The following is a 16314-nucleotide window of genomic DNA, read 5'->3' on the forward strand; positions in this document are numbered from 1 at the left end:
CAAGAATCAAACCCACAACCTCTTCACTAAGAAGTTTATTTTTGAGTATGAGGGTCATCCGGGCCAGCTTGCACGCACCACGATTACATCCTCAAATGAGCTTTTATATAATTAATGCCGCCGAACAGGTGCGAATCCAAGACCTCCCCTAAGGAGATTGGACCTTTAACTGCTTTACTAACCCATCATTGGCTTAGTACTCACATTTTGATTCTTAGAGTGATTGTTCTTTGTTTGGTTTTTGGGGTATTATTGTAATATTGTTCTCTAATAGAATGATCTTTTATATTTTAAAAATATAATTTTTTTTTTTAGCAAAAAAATTTTTTTTTTCTTTTTTCTTTTTCTAAAAGGACATTTATATTAAGAATGAAAAAAATAAAATTTTATATTAAGAAAAATTACATTTGCATAGTATTGATTCCTGCCTTGTTCACATGTATGATATTTCAAAAGATTATCATTTTAAAAATAAAAAAAAAAAAAATCCCTTCCCGTCTGGAATAATATCATTGGAGAATTGATGTCGAGTTCGATAAACTGCCTCTTTTTTTAATCTTTTGAACGGACTCCATAGCACATTTGGTCGCTTTCCAATGGATAGATTTCAGTAAACAAAAAAACTAACTCATATATAAAATTACAGGTTTGACAAAAAAGACTAGAGAGACATTTACATGTTTGGTTGTGACTTGTGAGGGAAATTACGGGGGAAACCATCAATTCCCTTCAAATGGAGTCTTAATGGCTCATCTTCTGTATTTTCTTCTGTTGTATTGAATTGAACTGTATCTACTCCCCTTACCTTCCCTTCTTTCACTCTGTTTCTCTTCACTATTTTGATTTTCAACTAAGGTCTGAACCAATTTTGAAGGAGGAAAAATGGGCACAATCAGAGTACCAGAAAAAGTTCCTAGTCCAGACGAAGATTGTGAGAATCTGGAAGAAGCTTTGGCAGGTTTCACTCTCTCTTTTTTCTTGTAAACTTTATTTTTATTTTCTTCTTCTGGGTTCGGATGATGTTTATGTTTAAGATGATGAAAAATGAAAATCGGGGACAACCCATGAATCATGTGCAGGAAGGAGAGCAAATACGAAGGAAATCATGAAGATTTTGGGTTGCAGAGATGCTAGCCAGCGCAAGAAGATCAGAGAGACATACCAACATCTTCACAATAAGTCCCTCACTGATACTCTCAAATCCAAGCTTCCTCATGACTACTTGGTTTTCAAAGATTTCAGGGTTCGTTTCTTCTAATTTCACCATCGGATTTTCAACTTTTCAGTTCCAAAAACATAAAAACAAGGAATTCAGAAAGGGAGAGATTGAGGGGTGGAAGGGAGCAGGAAGAGGCAACTATGTACCATCTGTTCCCTAACTCAGTGAAACCCCTCGTGGATTCTCTCTCTTATTCCCTAACTCAGTGAAACCCCTTGTGGACTCTCTCTCTCTCTCTCTCTCTCTCTCTCTCTCTCTAATAATCACTAGTTTATATTTCCATCCGGAGTTGCTGATGTTATTATTCTGCACCTGAATTTTAACAGAAGCCTTGTAATTTTGAACAGAATGCAGTGATTATGTGGATGATGGATCCTTCTGAAAGAGATGCAAGATTGGCCAATAAAAGCTTGAGGAAGAAGGAGAAGGGTGTTGATCATCTCCAAGTGATCATAGAGATTGCTTGTGCATCAACTCCTCAACATTTGATGGCTGTGAGGCAAGCGTATTGTTCCCTTTTTAATTGCTCACTTGAAGAAGACATCAAGTCTCATGTGGCCTTCTTGCCTCTCAGAAAGGTAATCCAAACACAGCAGAAACAGAACTTCTAGGCCTAGAACCGGCCAAGATCTGTAGAGATATGTTGTTTGGATTAAATCAATTTCCATTTGCTTCAACTCAATTGACTTGAGGAACAGCTTTATAAAATGTCTAACTGAGTTATTTCATCTGGGTCTTGCAGTTTCTTTTGTTCTTAGTGAGTTCCTACAGGTATGACAGAGAATTGGTGGACGCAAATCTTGCAAAGTCAGATTCTGTTGTGCTCCATGATGCTATTGAAAAGGAGTTCTATCCTGATGAAGTGATATTGATGCTCAGCACCAAAAGTATATATCAACTCAAAGCAACATTTGAATGTTACAAACAAAACTACAGGAATTCCATTCTCCAGGTGTTTCATTCAGTATCAAAATTCATCTCTCTTCTTTGGCCTCTTTAACATTTTTGGCTGAGAGTTCTAAAATTCCAATCATTAACAGGACATAGAGAGGAGTGGCACTGGAACTTTCAAATCCATCTTAAAATTGGTAATTTTGTGCATAGACAGCCCAGAAAAACATTTTGCCGAGGTAAACATAAGAAAATTAGTTCCATCTATGTTTCATGAATCATGGATTTCTTTTTTCAATGATTTTGTTCTGAGTATGATGCAGAGAACAGTGACCTTTTCTCTGTTTCCAATCATTGTTAGGTTGTGAGAAATTCAATTATTGGACTTGGAACAGATGAGGATTCGTTAACAAGAGCAATTGTAACTCGGGCTGAAGTAGATCTGTTGAAGATCAGAGAAGAGTACTTGAAGACATATAATAGTAACCTTGACAAGGCAGTCACTGGTGATACTTCTGGAGACTACAGGGATTTCTTAGTCACTCTGCTTGGAGGAGAAATCAGAACAACACAGGATATTTCCTGTGTTCCTTGCAGATATGTATTGTGAATTCACTTGCAGTATAGAAATTTTGATACTTGTTAGCCCGCAATCGTCACTTGCATAAGGTTTTTTGTAAAAATGCTTCAATCAAATAAAAGTTCAAAGGCAAAACTTATTCAAGATTGGTTGCAGTTTCCATAGACATCCATGACACTGCTACAGTTCATGATGGAAGTACTGAAAATAGTCCAGTTTGGGATTTTGATAATATCATAAACTGGATATTCTGTTGTTTTTCTTATCTTTAGAATTCTCTAAAAGGCTATCCTAATTTTTCCAAAATCTGTCCCTTCTGATTGTTTCCAAAGCTTTTACTATGGATTTTCTCTGAAAGTTTTTATGTTTTTGTTTGTAAGCACTTCCAAGTACTTGTTAATAAAGGGAGGAATGGTTCAAGAAAACCTTTGCCAATGTTGTAAGAACATGCGAATATTTTGTGAGTGAGAAATTTACTTAACATGGTTGGATCTATCCTACAAGTCAACCCCAAAAATAAAAAATCAAAAAACAAAAAGAATCATCTTACCATCTATCAATTTTTCCTTTTTAATTTGGTTTCTTCCTTATTTTGAGATGATGCATTGGGAAATGCCTTTTGTTTTGTTGGGTGAAAGAAGTGCATAGGTCAAATCAAACAAATAGAAAATTTTCTATTCACCCTCTCAGAGGACCATACATTTTTTTTTTTTTTTTTTGCCAACCCCGGTTTATAAACCGGTGTTCAACCCGTCGCACACCTGACCGTGGTGGATGAGTCTCCCAGCGGAGATTTTTTGTATCCACAAGGATTTGATACCGGAACTTTGCTTAAGCGAACCAAGCTGCTTACCACTTGGACCAACCCCCGTTGGTTTACATTACTTCTTCTTTTCTTCTTCTTCTTCCTACTTTTTTTTTTTTTTTTTGGTTGTCGTCATCAAATCATCTTTGGATTTATCCATTGTCATCATCAAATCATCTTTGGATTTATCCATGGAGCACACATTACTTGGTGTATAGTTAACTTGCCTGAGAATCTAGGTTGAGGCTACGAGGCAGTGCCATAGCAGCTCAATATGCGGGGACTCGAGTTGGGGTACTTTACCCACAAAGATAGAGGATTGTGTTTTTCTCATTCTCCTCCATCATGTATTTAGGTAGAAGTCCATCGTTGATTCATTTTATCAGTACTTAGAAGTGTGCCTCATATATATAAAAGATCTAGACTCTTAAGGGCTTGTCATTGTCCGTGAGAAACATTTTCTTTAGTTTGCCAATCACTAAAATTCAAGAAAAAGTATTACACCGATTTTCTTATTTGAACACTTTATGAGTGAGAGAGTTCACTTCCGAGTTGGGGAACATCAACATTAATTAGATTGCCAGGATATTTAAGAGTGTCAATCGGTTCGGCTTCAGCCATTCGGTTTCGCTTTAATCTTCTTCCCAGACCCCACGAAAATAAAAACAAAAAAAAACACAATGGAAATGGCAAACATTTTACTTAATGCAAACATGGTGCTCATAAAAACACTACATCGGAAGTGAAATTGAAAGGGGAAAAGGGCAAAACAAAGTGGAAATAAAGTTGTTCTCGCAGTAACACTGGGAGATTGGCTTGCTATTTCTGAAATTGAATGAGTAACACAGAAGCTGAAATGACTGATCAATGTTGTAGCTGTTTGGTATATCTAACTTTCTTGAATTTACTCTTGCCTTTCAATCAAGGTAAGCAAGAAGTCCTGGTAGTTCCCATGAGTGGTTTCTTTGATTTTCTGGGAAAGGGGAACTCCATGATCCTTTTGGAACTGCTCTGTGATCTCTTTCATGTTGGAATCAGCTTGGGTTACAATCACTCGAGTAAGTGCAGCCTTTTTACGCTCATCTGCACCACTCTCCAGCGAATCATTCAAAATCTGTCCCAGAATGACAAAGATCAGGAAGAAATATCAGCTAGCTGAAAATTAAAATTGATAATTTTTGTTGATGATCAATTCATCTGTAATTACCTTGCTAAAATATACTTGAGGAGAGCAAAGGCACTTTAAGGATACATTTATGCATAATCTAGGGTCCAAATCCTCGCCAACTGTCTTAGAAAACATTTCCTCGTAGTGTTTAAGGATGGATTTTAGATGGGATTTGCTCCTGGTTGATAGAATCATTAAAACTTGATCATCCTCTACTGGGTTCTTGTTCTTGTCTTTCTTAATGGCATCACAGAGAAATTTGGCTTCTTTCTTGGCAATCTCATCATTCACCTTTGAACCCTCGTACCTGTAGGCACTCAACATTGCTACAAAGAACTGCAAGTCCACCATGAAAACTCCCATGTTATGTGGAATTCACAGAAAGGAAAATTGAGAAAGAAGATGAATTGGGTACTCACATTGCGGTGATCGGTGTTTTGAACATGAGAAACAACATCTTCTTCAATGGAGCAATCAAAGAGAGAATGGTAAGCCTTCCTAGCCCCCAACAGCTCTTCAGCTGATCTGGTGCAAGCAATCTCATACAGAACGTAATATGATCGGGTCCCCTCTTTCAAAGCCTCATTCAACAGACAAGCATCTCTTTCCCAAGGGTGTTTTGTCCACATAACCACAGCATTCTATACATTCAAATGCAAAGAAGAACAAGGAAAATCAACCCAGGTAGAATTTGCAGAAATTTTATAGAACAATTAAATCAATTTTTACCTTGAAACGAGAGAATTCACGTTCAAGGAAGGCAAAATGCTCAGCATTCCATTTTTCAAAGAGACGCTCATCTTCATTGAAGAAGGTAGGACATGACCTCTTCCTGAAGGATTTCCTTTGCTCATGCTTCCATTTTGCCAAGACGGTTATGATTGTCTTCTCATCAACTCCAAATCCTATACCCAAAAAATGAAACAGAAAAAGAGAATAAATGTTTATGAAAATTGAAGAAGAGAAAGACAAGAAAAAAGGAGAAAAATTAAGTGGCAGAAAGGTGGGGAACTTACCTGAGAAAGATCTTGTAAGAGTCTCCAACTCTTCTGGAGTGGCCATTCTACAGCTCAAGAAGAGATGACTAAACTGTTAATTAGCAAAGGAACAAGGAGAAGCTCTAGTGCTGAACTGCTGGTGTATGCTTGTATATTCCTCAAGTGCTCTAGAATGATCCTTATATAATCCAATTTTAAGGGCATTTTTGTCATATACCAAGTAGACTCGGGTGATGATAAAAAGGACACTTTGGTCATTTCAATAAAAATGTCTTTTAGTCAATGCAATTTGAAATCAAAATGACACGTGGGTTATTCTAAAAATAATTATTGTTCTTGTTATTATTCTTATCATTATTTTTCTTTCTTTCTCACCTAATCATAGGTGCTAGCCACAATTACAGCTACCAAGTGGAAATCTAAAATAAAATAAGCAAAGATGATATATGTAAAGAATCTATAACATCTTTAAGCAGTTCCCACCATGATCTTAGCATTTCCACACTCAGTTTTCTTAGTTTTTCTGTTTCCATAAAAAAATTGTGGTAAAAGCTTTCTTTGGTATTACATGCAAGATTTTTATATGTGATTGTCTTAGCTGTAGATATGTATGATTTTGGGATACATATCAAATCAGATGTTTATTACAATTTAAAATTAGTATGATATCACTGATAGGAGTTGCAGAGATAAAAAAGACGATATTTTTACTATTTTATTGTAGATCTATGACATAATTAATGGGATATACATTAACATCAATGGGTCGTGGTCTTAAGTTGAATTAAATTAATAGAAAAATTTAAGTTTGGGTGTCCAAGCTCCAGTGTTAACAGATTTTACTTTTGAACATCACTTTTGCAAGATAATTTCTTGTGCCGACTTCTCTTCATTGGATTTTTCTATCCCATGAAGTCTGTTTCCATCCTCACTCTCTACTTGATAGAGCCATTTGTCCTTACTCAAAAAGACTACTAGAAGGAAAAAGGTACTTTATAATTACTTTAAAATTAAATAAAAATGCATTTTATTTTACTTTCAACTTATGTTGTTTTGATTAGTCAAAGAAAACATTATCCTTTCTTTAATTTAATTATTAATAAAATAAATTTTCTATGATATTAAAGATAAGGGTCTCTTTCCATCTAAGCATCATCAGCACCATGGGATGCCCTTTGGTAACTGTTGATTGGGGGCTTGATGTTGTTCATTCTTGACTTATTTTACAACGACAAAGTAAAATCCATCGATTCTTTGGCCCCAAACTATGCAATCAGAATTTTATCTTACAAATGGAAAGTGAACGTTTAAGAAATACCTAGATCTGAACTAAGCAATGATGTTAAATCAAAAGGAGAGTTCTTATGTGGAATTAGAGGACTTACGAACATTATTGCTCTCATGAAGCACATACATACATCATGACTTCTAGAATAATTATCATATATATAGTTTTTTTTTAGATTTGGGTCAGCTTGCGCACCTCGATTACACCCTCAGAAGGAGCTTTATCATCCGTAATGGTCAAACCCATGACATTTCCACTAAGAAGTATGGATCTTACCACTCTATCAACCCTGCATTGACTATTTTTAGTTATTTATTTGCTTGTTTGTGTGTTTACAAGTCAACAACACCAATAAATCAATAAAAGAAGAACTTGATGCCAAAGATTTTTGCAATAAGCTGAATTGGAGAGGGTAATTCTCTTCTTTAGACACGTTCTTCGTAAGGCTAACATGGTGACAGACATCCTAGCAAATGATAGTGCACTCACACAATATGCATTCTTAACTGTAAATTCCTCCCCTACCCCGCCCCTATTTACTGACTTTTACTGTTTGACTTGTTAAGAATAGTTTGTAATAGATGTTTCTCTTTTCAATAAATCATTCTCTTCTTACCAAAAAAAAAAAAAAGAATAATTCTTTTTTTTTTTTTTTTTAAATCGAGAGGATAATTCGTTTATGTACTAAGAAATCAATAATTAATATATTTAAAAGAAAATTCAATAAATCTCAAACCAAACTTTCTTATGAGTTGGATTAGAATTCATCCATTCTCATGAAAATCTATGAAACTATATTAAAATCAAATGCTGAGCACCCTTATAGCTGTAATAGGCTGGCATTGGCCCTGAGTAGGTCACTAGTGTGAGCTGTCATGAAATAGATCTCTATCTATTATCGAATCCACATTTTTAAATGTGGCATTCATATTTATAGATCTGTTGTCACCTAATCATGTGATCATAAATTTGTACTATCAATTTAAATGTTCACATCTAATGTTTGACCCTAGGAGATTAAATGAAAAGAGGACAACAACCTGGATGTGGTCCTTCAGTTGGTCTTTCACTCTCCACATAATACATGTGCCTATATCTTTTATGTCCAATGATTCCTAGACAATGTGGACATGCATGATGCACGTTTCATATAATAAACTTGAAAGTAGAAGACTTTAGGTCAACTATTCTTTTTTTTACACGTGCTTAATTAGACTTTAAAATTAAGCCTTATTGTTAACATATGAAAGGAAAATTGGAGAGTAGAAAAAAAATTGCTTTGGATGCCAAGAAATATAAGTTAATCATTGAAAAAGTTTTATGCTTTCTTGAAAGATCTCAGTTTATCTTTTATTATAATAAAATGTTTTGATCCTAGAATCCATTAAATTAATGTGAAATTATGCACTAAATCTTAAATATTTTATTTTATTTTCTATTTGAAAAAAATAATTAGATAAAACTAGAAATAATCATGCAAGCATGATCAAACCCAATTATGATTTATATATTTTCAAGTTTTATATTGGAATCTATCTATGCACAAAATATAAATCAAACGAAGCTTTAACTTGAAATTCAAGATTGTTTATCTAGTAATATTTGTTGTGTTAATCGGGCAAATAATGTTTATGTGGTTTATATTGCCTAACATACTAGAACTTTAATCTTTGTAGGGTCCAGTAGAACTGTCCACCATTATTCATATTAAATTCATCTTTTATTGCCTCCAAAGGAGTTTGCCTGGATAGCTAAATTCTTACGTTGGACATGAAAAAAATATTGTTTATCCAAATCATATGATAAGGATGGACTCAACACATGAATATATAGACATCATGGATGGTTGATTATTTAATTATGTTTTATAATAAGGAAACATAAAGAGTGGAAAAGTTTTTTTTTTTTTTTGGTATGAGTGGAAAAGGTTTATTTCACATCAAGTATGATAGTTGTAAATTCAGAATAAAACAAAAAATCAGGTGAAGATTATTGCTTAATTATTATAAAAGATTTTTTTTTTTTGTAAGAATTATAAATTATGATTATGACATGAAGCCCATTCAAAGCTTAGCAGGTAAGCTACCAAGCTTAAAATGTGTGACATGTGTGAATAAAGAAAGTGCTAGGGGGACCAATGGTACCTTAAAAGAAAAGTTAAAACATTATCTTTTAAGATGTGTGACATGTGTCACACTATATGGAAAAGAGATCACCTTGTGTTTCATGACCTTAATATTTTATTTACATAACGAAGGTTCCAAAGCCAAAGTCTTGAATCCTCTTAGTTTTCTTTCTTTCTTGTGTTTCATGACCTTAATATTTTATTTACATATATATAAGCATGTCTTTTTATGAACTAAATTGCCCCTCAAAGGAATCTTAATGACTCTAATCATTCACATTGAGCATCAGTATTAATATATTAACAAGAGTGAAAAATTAAAAAAAAATGGACTAAATTGCCCCAAAAGGGAATTTTAGGACAATGACTCTAATCATTCACAGTGAGCACTAGTATCAATACATTGACAAGAGTGAGAAAGAGAATTATTCAAGAAAAATAAAAGGAAATTTCTGAATTAACCTTTAAAATTGATTAGTGTGAATTATTTAGTTTATCAATCAAGCTTCTTATAGGATAAAAATATATCAAAAACACTCTAGTCAATCGGAAATTACAATTAGGTGCTTTAATACATTAACGATATATTTTTATGCTTATGCTCTTTTTTTTTTTGGTTGAAGGGGTCTTATTAAGTCGGAAATTAATATGGCCCCCGGGTGTTGGTATATCTTTTATCCTTTCTCTTCTATTGATTTAAGTTCTTCCGTATAGTTTGATTTTCAACCAGGGTCTGATCTGTTAACCAAGGAAGAAGGAGGAGAACAAATGGCTTCAATCAGAGTACCAGAAGTAATTCCCAGTCCAGTAAAAGACTGCAAAGATCTTGAAGGAGCTTTTGGAGGTTTATCTTTCTCTGTTCCTCCCTTCAAAGTGATTATTTTCTTCTTCTGGTTCAAATTAGAGTTGACGATCTGCTGTTTGCTGTTTCCACCATGAATCATGAAATGTAGTGTTTAAGACAGATTCAAAGAAGATCATAAAGATTTTGGGTTGCAGAAATGCCAACCAGCGCAAGAAAATCAAAGAGACATATCAGCATCTTCACAAGAAGTCACTCATTGATGCTCTTGACTCCAAGCTCCCCCATGATTACTTGCTTTATTCTGATTTTAAGGTTCGTAGGAGGAAACTTTGATAATGGGTTTGCAATTATTACTCTTTTTCCTGTTTGTTTCAGTAGTAAAATTGCTGATGATAACCCAAATGGGTTCTTCTTCTTCTTCTTCTGTTTGTAATTAAACCAACTTAAAGTAAGACATTTCGGTAGCCTGTTCTTGAATTTAACACAAACATTGCAATACTTACAAATAGAATGCAGTGATTTTGTGGATGATGGATCCATCAGAAAGGGATGCAAAATTGGCCAACAAAAGCTTGAAAAGGAATGAGAAGGGGGTTCATCATCTCCAAGTGATCATAGAGATTGCCTGTGCATCAACTCCAGAACATTTGATGGCTGTTAGGCAAGCATATTGTTCCCTCTTTGATTGCTCCATTCAAGAAGACATCATATCCAATGTATCCTTCTTGCCTCTCAGAAAGGTAATCCAAGCCCATCAGAAACCCAAAACTGTACAACACAAGGGTCTACCCAGCTAAGTTCAATAGAATAATAATGCCCAGCTTAACTTAATTTCGATTTGAACACCCCAGTTTCAATCAATTCTGCTGGTACTTGGGCTGAGCTTAATGGGTTTAACTGGGTTATTTCATGTGGATCTTGCAGTTACTTCTGCTCTTAGTGAGTTCCTATAGGTATGACAGAGAACTGGTGGATAGAGATCTTGCGAATTCAGATTCTGATCTGCTTCATGATGCTATTGAGAATGAGTTCTATAATGATAAAGTGCTATTGATGCTCAGTACCAAGAATATGTATCAACTCAGAGCAACATTTGATTGTTACAAACAAAATTATAAGAGTTCCATTCTCCAGGTGTGCCTTTCAGTATCAACAGCCATCTCTCTGTTGTTTGCCTTCTAAGATTTTCACTTACAGTTCTATAAATCCATTCATTAACAGGACATAGACAGCACTGGTACTGGTGATTTTAAGTCCATCTTAAGATTGGCAATTTTGTGTATGGACACTCCTGAGAAACACTTTGCTGAGGTAAGCAAGTGAAAATTATTTTCCTTTACAATCCTTGATTATCCATATATTAAGCTTCTGTGAAATAGTTTGCTGTGAATTATCGGTAGGTGGTGGCAAAATCAATTGAAGGACTTGGAACTGATGAGGATTCATTAACTAGAGCTATCGTATCTCGGGCTGAAATAGATATGATGAAGATCAGGGCAGAGTACTTCAACATATACAGTGGCAGCCTTGACAATGCAGTCTTTGATGATACTTCAGGAGACTACAAGGATTTCTTGGCTACTTTGCTTGGAGGAAAGATTTGAACCAAAAGTGGAACACTACTGTGTCTCTTGTGGATAAATTAAGTTTCTAATTCTGATTCTAGCTAGCTCATGAACGTGTCATGGCAAGTTCTTGTGAAAGAGTTTGAATCATTAATGTTCAGTAATAGAGTCTTTTTCCTGTAACATCCATGGAAATCCTACGTCAATGATGAAAAGTTCTGTAAGGGACTTCAATGTTTCATAATTTTTAGATGATTTGATCAAATTTCTGCTTTGATAATCTCTTGTTCATTTACAAGCCTTTAGAGGGTTCTTTCTTAATTTTTTTCCTAAATCTTTTTTTGGATGAATAATAAATTATATTTAACAATCGGAAAATGAGGAAAGAGAGGGGAGGAAGCTGCAATTGGGAACGGTGCATCACTACAAAATAGAAGAGTACTCTTACCCTCAGATAATGGTGGGTGTCAAATCCATAAAAAATAATCCATGCTTGAACACATATCACTATGAGCCTCACTATTTTCCATAACTGGCAGGTCGTGCGTCTCCGATTGCATCAGGTACTCCTGGAATACCTAGTCCTCATCTCCTACAATACAGTCTAAAAGAAAGTTTCCACAAAGGATGAGTTCCAATGAATTCAATGAGATCATCAACAATATATATACACATATTCTCTCATGCATGGAAGATGATACGTAATGCTATGATTGCTATCTACTACAATGCAATGTGGGGATGCTCCTAAATACTAATCATGTCAGTCTCTGTCTAGGTAGACAAACATTAAGTTGCAACACTAGCCTCCTCTAGAAAGTCTCAGACAAACCTCAATGATTTCAACTAAATTGGGTGTCACAATTGCAGTATCGGGATAATAGTCCAATCAACAACCATCTCTAGGGATTAGGGCCACACTCTCTCACCACGACCATTGATATGAGAACTTGCAAATGTCAAGGAACTTCCTAGCCCAATGCGAAAAGTCATTTAATCAATTATGTTATAATAGGTTCAGATACATTTCTTATGGCACCAACCAACTCAGATTACACAACTTGTAACCCTATGGTCATCTACATATGATCGGATAGATTACCTCATGTTCCCTCACCTACTCCAACAGTCTATAGAGCACCCCATGAGCTGACACATATTATATGTAAGCCCACCATAAATGACATGTGGTCTATTTGGGTCTCCTCACAGACTAGCTACCATCCATCTATTAGACACTCATAACCCAACACCATTGTCACGGGTCATTCAGCCTGAACACCCATGCCGATAGGATTATAACATGATAATGGGGTTCCTAGCCATGCATACAGATACCTAAGGCAATGCACATATTTTCTACATGATGCGTAAATGCACCAGGGGCAATAGGCTAACCGACAACCCCATGCGAGATAAAATCCATGATGTCTCATACTACCTAATGTGTGAAATCCTCTAGGATCCTAGCCTAATAACCCTTCATTTCAAGTCCACGAACTTGGAGTGTTGGTGAAGCTAGCTATGGGCCAACCAAGTTGAGGGGGTGGGTCTAGAAGTTAAACCCATGGACACGAACAATGAAGGAGATGACTCAGCCACCATAATGGATTTTGGAAGGAGAGAGAAAACAACCCAGTTGGTTTAAAAAGGCGATTTTGGCACGTATGAAGTTAGGCTAAAAGACTCCAATGCCAAGGTAAACTATACCATTGAGTCAAGCATGTTTATAGGCGTCTACCCACCAAAGCCCGACGGAAACCACTTTCGAATGAGATAGTTCTAAGGGCAGTCTCCCAGAGGCGATTGGTTCAACTGACTAACCGCCCCCAACCTAGAAAAGGGAAATTTTGGGATTTTGAGTTTTGAAACCCTATTTTAATGTTTTTTAGCCTCTTATACTAATATTTTATGTTCTTTGAAGGTTGAGAGCTTGGGAGAAGAGAAGAGCTTGGTGTTCTGTCAATTCTTTGAGGAATTGGGCCAACTGAAGTGTGAATCGTGGAGTTAATCCCGTGTTGAGGTAAGGAAACCTCTAAAACCCTATTAAGGTGGTTGTGGTAGTTGGTGTTGAAATTGAATGCTTGTTTTTATTTCCATCATGTTTTCTAACCACTAAGTGTTGATTTGTGTTATCTCATCCATTTGTGTTTGAATCGCCATTTCAAGAGATGCTGCGGGCAACTCTCTGTTAATCCATTTGGGGGTTTTTGTTATGAGACATTGTTGGCATGAGTATTTTTGGGGCATTAGCATTGTCCCATTGAAACCTCAAAAACCCGCAAAAACTTGGAGTTTCGAAATGAGCAAGCGAGACCAAACTGATCTCGACCATGGGGTGGTCCACCAACCCTAGAAAGCCAACTGACTTGTCACACCCCACCCAGCCGGATCTGGTCATACCTGAATACCCATGGGGTGATACACCACAAGACTTAGGTTCAGTGACAATTCCATACAACATATATAGCATAATTAAAAGTACAGGAATAAATCAAGTTCAAATAATAATAACTTATCAAATCTGAAATAATAATTACACTTGTCCAAAACTTCAAATCAAAAGATCAAACATTAGAGTTCTAAGAAAAGAAAGAAAGTCTAAAGACTAAAGTCTGCAGCAGAAAATAATCTTAGGAAAGGTGACTCCATAAGAGCAATTGTAACACAAACAAGAAGCATCGTGTGCTTCCACTTCTTCTCCAATTACTCTCTCCTGGTAACCACTCGACAAAGGATCCTTAATGAAAGTGGAGTTCTCATAACCTGTAGAAAAGTCTAAAGAACAAACAAAAATAAAAGAATGAGTTCATAGAACTCAGTGAGGTTAACTAACATCCATGTCATACATTCATCCAATTTCCACATCATAAACCATAAGATAACCATGTAATTATAATATAAATAAAATGATGCATGATGATGATATGAAGTTCCTTACTCTATCATGTAGTCTCTAAGGTAGATAGGCATTAAGTGTAAACACCAATCTTCTTTGGGTGGTCTCAGTCAACAAGAAACGTCTATTGGGTTCTTTGCGGTTGTTGGGTAAATTCTTATCGAGCCATGGTTGGGGTATAGGTCACCACTCTCTCACATCACCGTTTGGTATAAGATTTGGCACATGTCAAGGATAATCCTAAGCCCAGTGCAAGGTCATACGGTCTCGTACTACATATGGTCCGAATATCTTTCCTCATGCCTAGTGCCCTTTTGGTTCAATACCTTCCCACCTATGAATAGAATCTTCAATGGGAGGCATCTGTTGGATCTCATTCCTAAACCCAATGGTCATCACATATAATAGACAAGATGCTCTCCATGTCCTCTCACAAGTTGGTTACTGGTCTTGAGCACCCAAGAGACCTTATCTATTATATGCAACCTACCTCTCTATGATGATAGTGAGCATGCTCGATACTCAGGACCTAGCCACTAACATCACGAGTTAACCGGCTTCAATACCCCTACCGGAAGGGTAGTAATATTCATAGGGATTCCTAGCCCAACACTTTTAGACACCTATCAATCATGTATTTAGTCTATATGCACTCACATAAGGTCACTAGGGTAACGGGCAAACCCACAACCCTAGTTGATAATACAAGGTAAGGAGAGTAATATCATTCTTCCTCTTTTACATTGTCATACCATTTTCATATCAATAATATAGGATTCAAAACCAAAGAGAAATACTCAAACAATAAATCTTACCTTTCATTTGTGCAAAGTCACACACAAGCATATCATGGTAGATAGAAATTTATAGCAATTTATATCAACAATAGAACTTAAAATAGCAACAATTACTTATCTAATACATGGTTAGTTATTCCTCACCTTTCACTTGATTCTTTTCTCCAGAGTCAAAAATTCACTCTCGAAAGTCTGTGACTAAAAGATAATTAAACATATTCATGCAAGAGAATTAATTATCATAAATTAGAGTCAATTTGGGTTTCAAAAAATATCCCAAAATCTTCCCACAAAACACAATCTGTAACAACCCCGTAATTCTAACTTGGAATCCGTATTGCAGGTCCGATAACCTGAAGGTCAAGCCGGAATAAGTTGTGGAGTATCCGGATTGAAGTCCATGATCCATATTCTAAATCCATGGATCTTAATTCTCTTGATGAAGAACCTGCCTTGCTGGGAAATTGGATTCCTAGTAGAAGTCAAGAGGTGTTTGAAGATGTCCGGAATGAAGGCAAGATCTCCCCAATATGTTGTTTAGGGTTAGGTTGAGGTTGGGAATCAACCCCTTGAGCAAAGCACCCATGTACTGCAAAGTATTAGGGGGTAGTTGCTTAAGGCGGTTGATTGGGCCAATCAACCGCCCCAAGCGACCGCCATGGTCTGTTTACGGGATTTTACACTAATTTGCCCTTTGTTCTCTATAAATAGCAATCTTCATCCTTTTTCTCATTATTATATTCGAGATTGCTGTTGTGGACGTTTAGGAGGTAGATAACATGTACTGGAAGGTGAGCGAAGCGTGGATTGTGATTTGGATCCTTTCCCCGTCATTTTGCAAATTTGGTTGAGGTAGGTGAATCCCCTTCACTCCTTTCTCTTCCCTCAACTTTAGGAATGGTTTAGATCTATCTCCTTTTGTTGGTGGTAAACCTTTGTGATTAGTTCTATCCCCTTTTCAATGATTTTGAGAAGATCTTGTCCAAAATTGAATCCTTACATTCGAACAAAGGATGAATCTAATCAAGGGAGAAGAATTTGGGTAGTGGGTCTTGTTAATTTTATGTTACTGATTTGCACATTTGTTATAGACTTATTAAGATTGAAATTCAGATTAAGATCATCCCACTGGATTGAAATTGGATGATCAAAAGTCTGAATTTTGGATCTGGAA

The 16314-nt window shown here is 35.9% G+C and overlaps 3 protein-coding genes across 4 annotated transcripts; 2 read left to right on the forward strand and 1 right to left on the reverse strand.

Annotated features, from left to right (window-relative positions):
- Positions 1 to 679: 679 nt before the first annotated feature.
- LOC149002242 (annexin D3-like) lies at positions 680 to 2834 on the forward strand. Its single transcript, XM_089137204.1, has 6 exons — positions 680 to 958; positions 1080 to 1243; positions 1567 to 1797; positions 1962 to 2171; positions 2260 to 2349; positions 2472 to 2834. Exons 1-6 carry the CDS (start codon positions 883 to 885, stop codon positions 2718 to 2720), a joined length of 1020 nt encoding a protein of 339 aa, XP_088993330.1. The 5' UTR covers positions 680 to 882; the 3' UTR covers positions 2721 to 2834.
- Positions 2835 to 4020: 1186 nt separating this feature from the next.
- On the reverse strand, positions 4021 to 5797 carry LOC149002243 (annexin D4-like). The gene is made up of 5 exons (XM_089137486.1): positions 5680 to 5797; positions 5393 to 5568; positions 5083 to 5304; positions 4703 to 4999; positions 4021 to 4609 (listed from the first exon to the last, which is right to left on the reverse strand). The coding sequence occupies exons 1-5, from the start codon at positions 5723 to 5725 to the stop codon at positions 4400 to 4402; spliced, it is 951 nt and encodes a 316-aa protein (XP_088993612.1). The 5' UTR covers positions 5726 to 5797; the 3' UTR covers positions 4021 to 4399.
- A 3977-nt stretch (positions 5798 to 9774) lies between these two features.
- On the forward strand, positions 9775 to 11676 carry LOC149002244 (annexin D3-like). 2 transcript variants are annotated; one of them, XM_089137587.1, is made up of 6 exons: positions 9775 to 9918; positions 10028 to 10191; positions 10389 to 10619; positions 10804 to 11013; positions 11101 to 11190; positions 11280 to 11676. In XM_089137587.1, the coding sequence occupies exons 1-6, from the start codon at positions 9843 to 9845 to the stop codon at positions 11481 to 11483; spliced, it is 975 nt and encodes a 324-aa protein (XP_088993713.1). In that variant the 5' UTR covers positions 9775 to 9842; the 3' UTR covers positions 11484 to 11676. The 2 variants fall into 2 exon arrangements, with proteins under 2 accessions (XP_088993713.1, XP_088993714.1); XM_089137588.1 differs by having other exon boundaries at positions 11259 to 11330.
- The last annotated feature ends 4638 nt before the right edge of the window (positions 11677 to 16314 follow it).

This window comes from Hakea prostrata, chromosome 10 (assembly GCF_041222555.1).
Source record: "Hakea prostrata isolate BN-2017 chromosome 10, UWA_Hpros_2, whole genome shotgun sequence".
Lineage (NCBI taxonomy): Eukaryota > Viridiplantae > Streptophyta > Magnoliopsida > Proteales > Proteaceae > Hakea > Hakea prostrata.

Coding starts and splice junctions, on each gene's coding strand:
- LOC149002243 (XM_089137486.1), bottom strand. CDS start 5,725: ATGGCCACTCCAGAAGAGTTGGAGACTCTTACAAGATCTTTCTCAG. Junction 5,305..5,392: donor GTGAATTCTCTCGTTTCAAG/GTAAAAATTGAT, acceptor TTGAATGTATAG/AATGCTGTGGTTATGTGGAC. Junction 5,000..5,082: donor AAAACACCGATCACCGCAAT/GTGAGTACCCAA, acceptor GTGGACTTGCAG/TTCTTTGTAGCAATGTTGAG.
- LOC149002242 (XM_089137204.1), top strand. CDS start 883: ATGGGCACAATCAGAGTACCAGAAAAAGTTCCTAGTCCAGACGAAGAT. Junction 2,172..2,259: donor ACAGGAATTCCATTCTCCAG/GTGTTTCATTCA, acceptor AATCATTAACAG/GACATAGAGAGGAGTGGCAC. Junction 2,350..2,471: donor CAGAAAAACATTTTGCCGAG/GTAAACATAAGA, acceptor AATCATTGTTAG/GTTGTGAGAAATTCAATTAT.
- LOC149002244 (XM_089137587.1), top strand. CDS start 9,843: ATGGCTTCAATCAGAGTACCAGAAGTAATTCCCAGTCCAGTAAAAGAC. Junction 9,919..10,027: donor TCTTGAAGGAGCTTTTGGAG/GTTTATCTTTCT, acceptor CATGAAATGTAG/TGTTTAAGACAGATTCAAAG. Junction 11,191..11,279: donor CTGAGAAACACTTTGCTGAG/GTAAGCAAGTGA, acceptor AATTATCGGTAG/GTGGTGGCAAAATCAATTGA.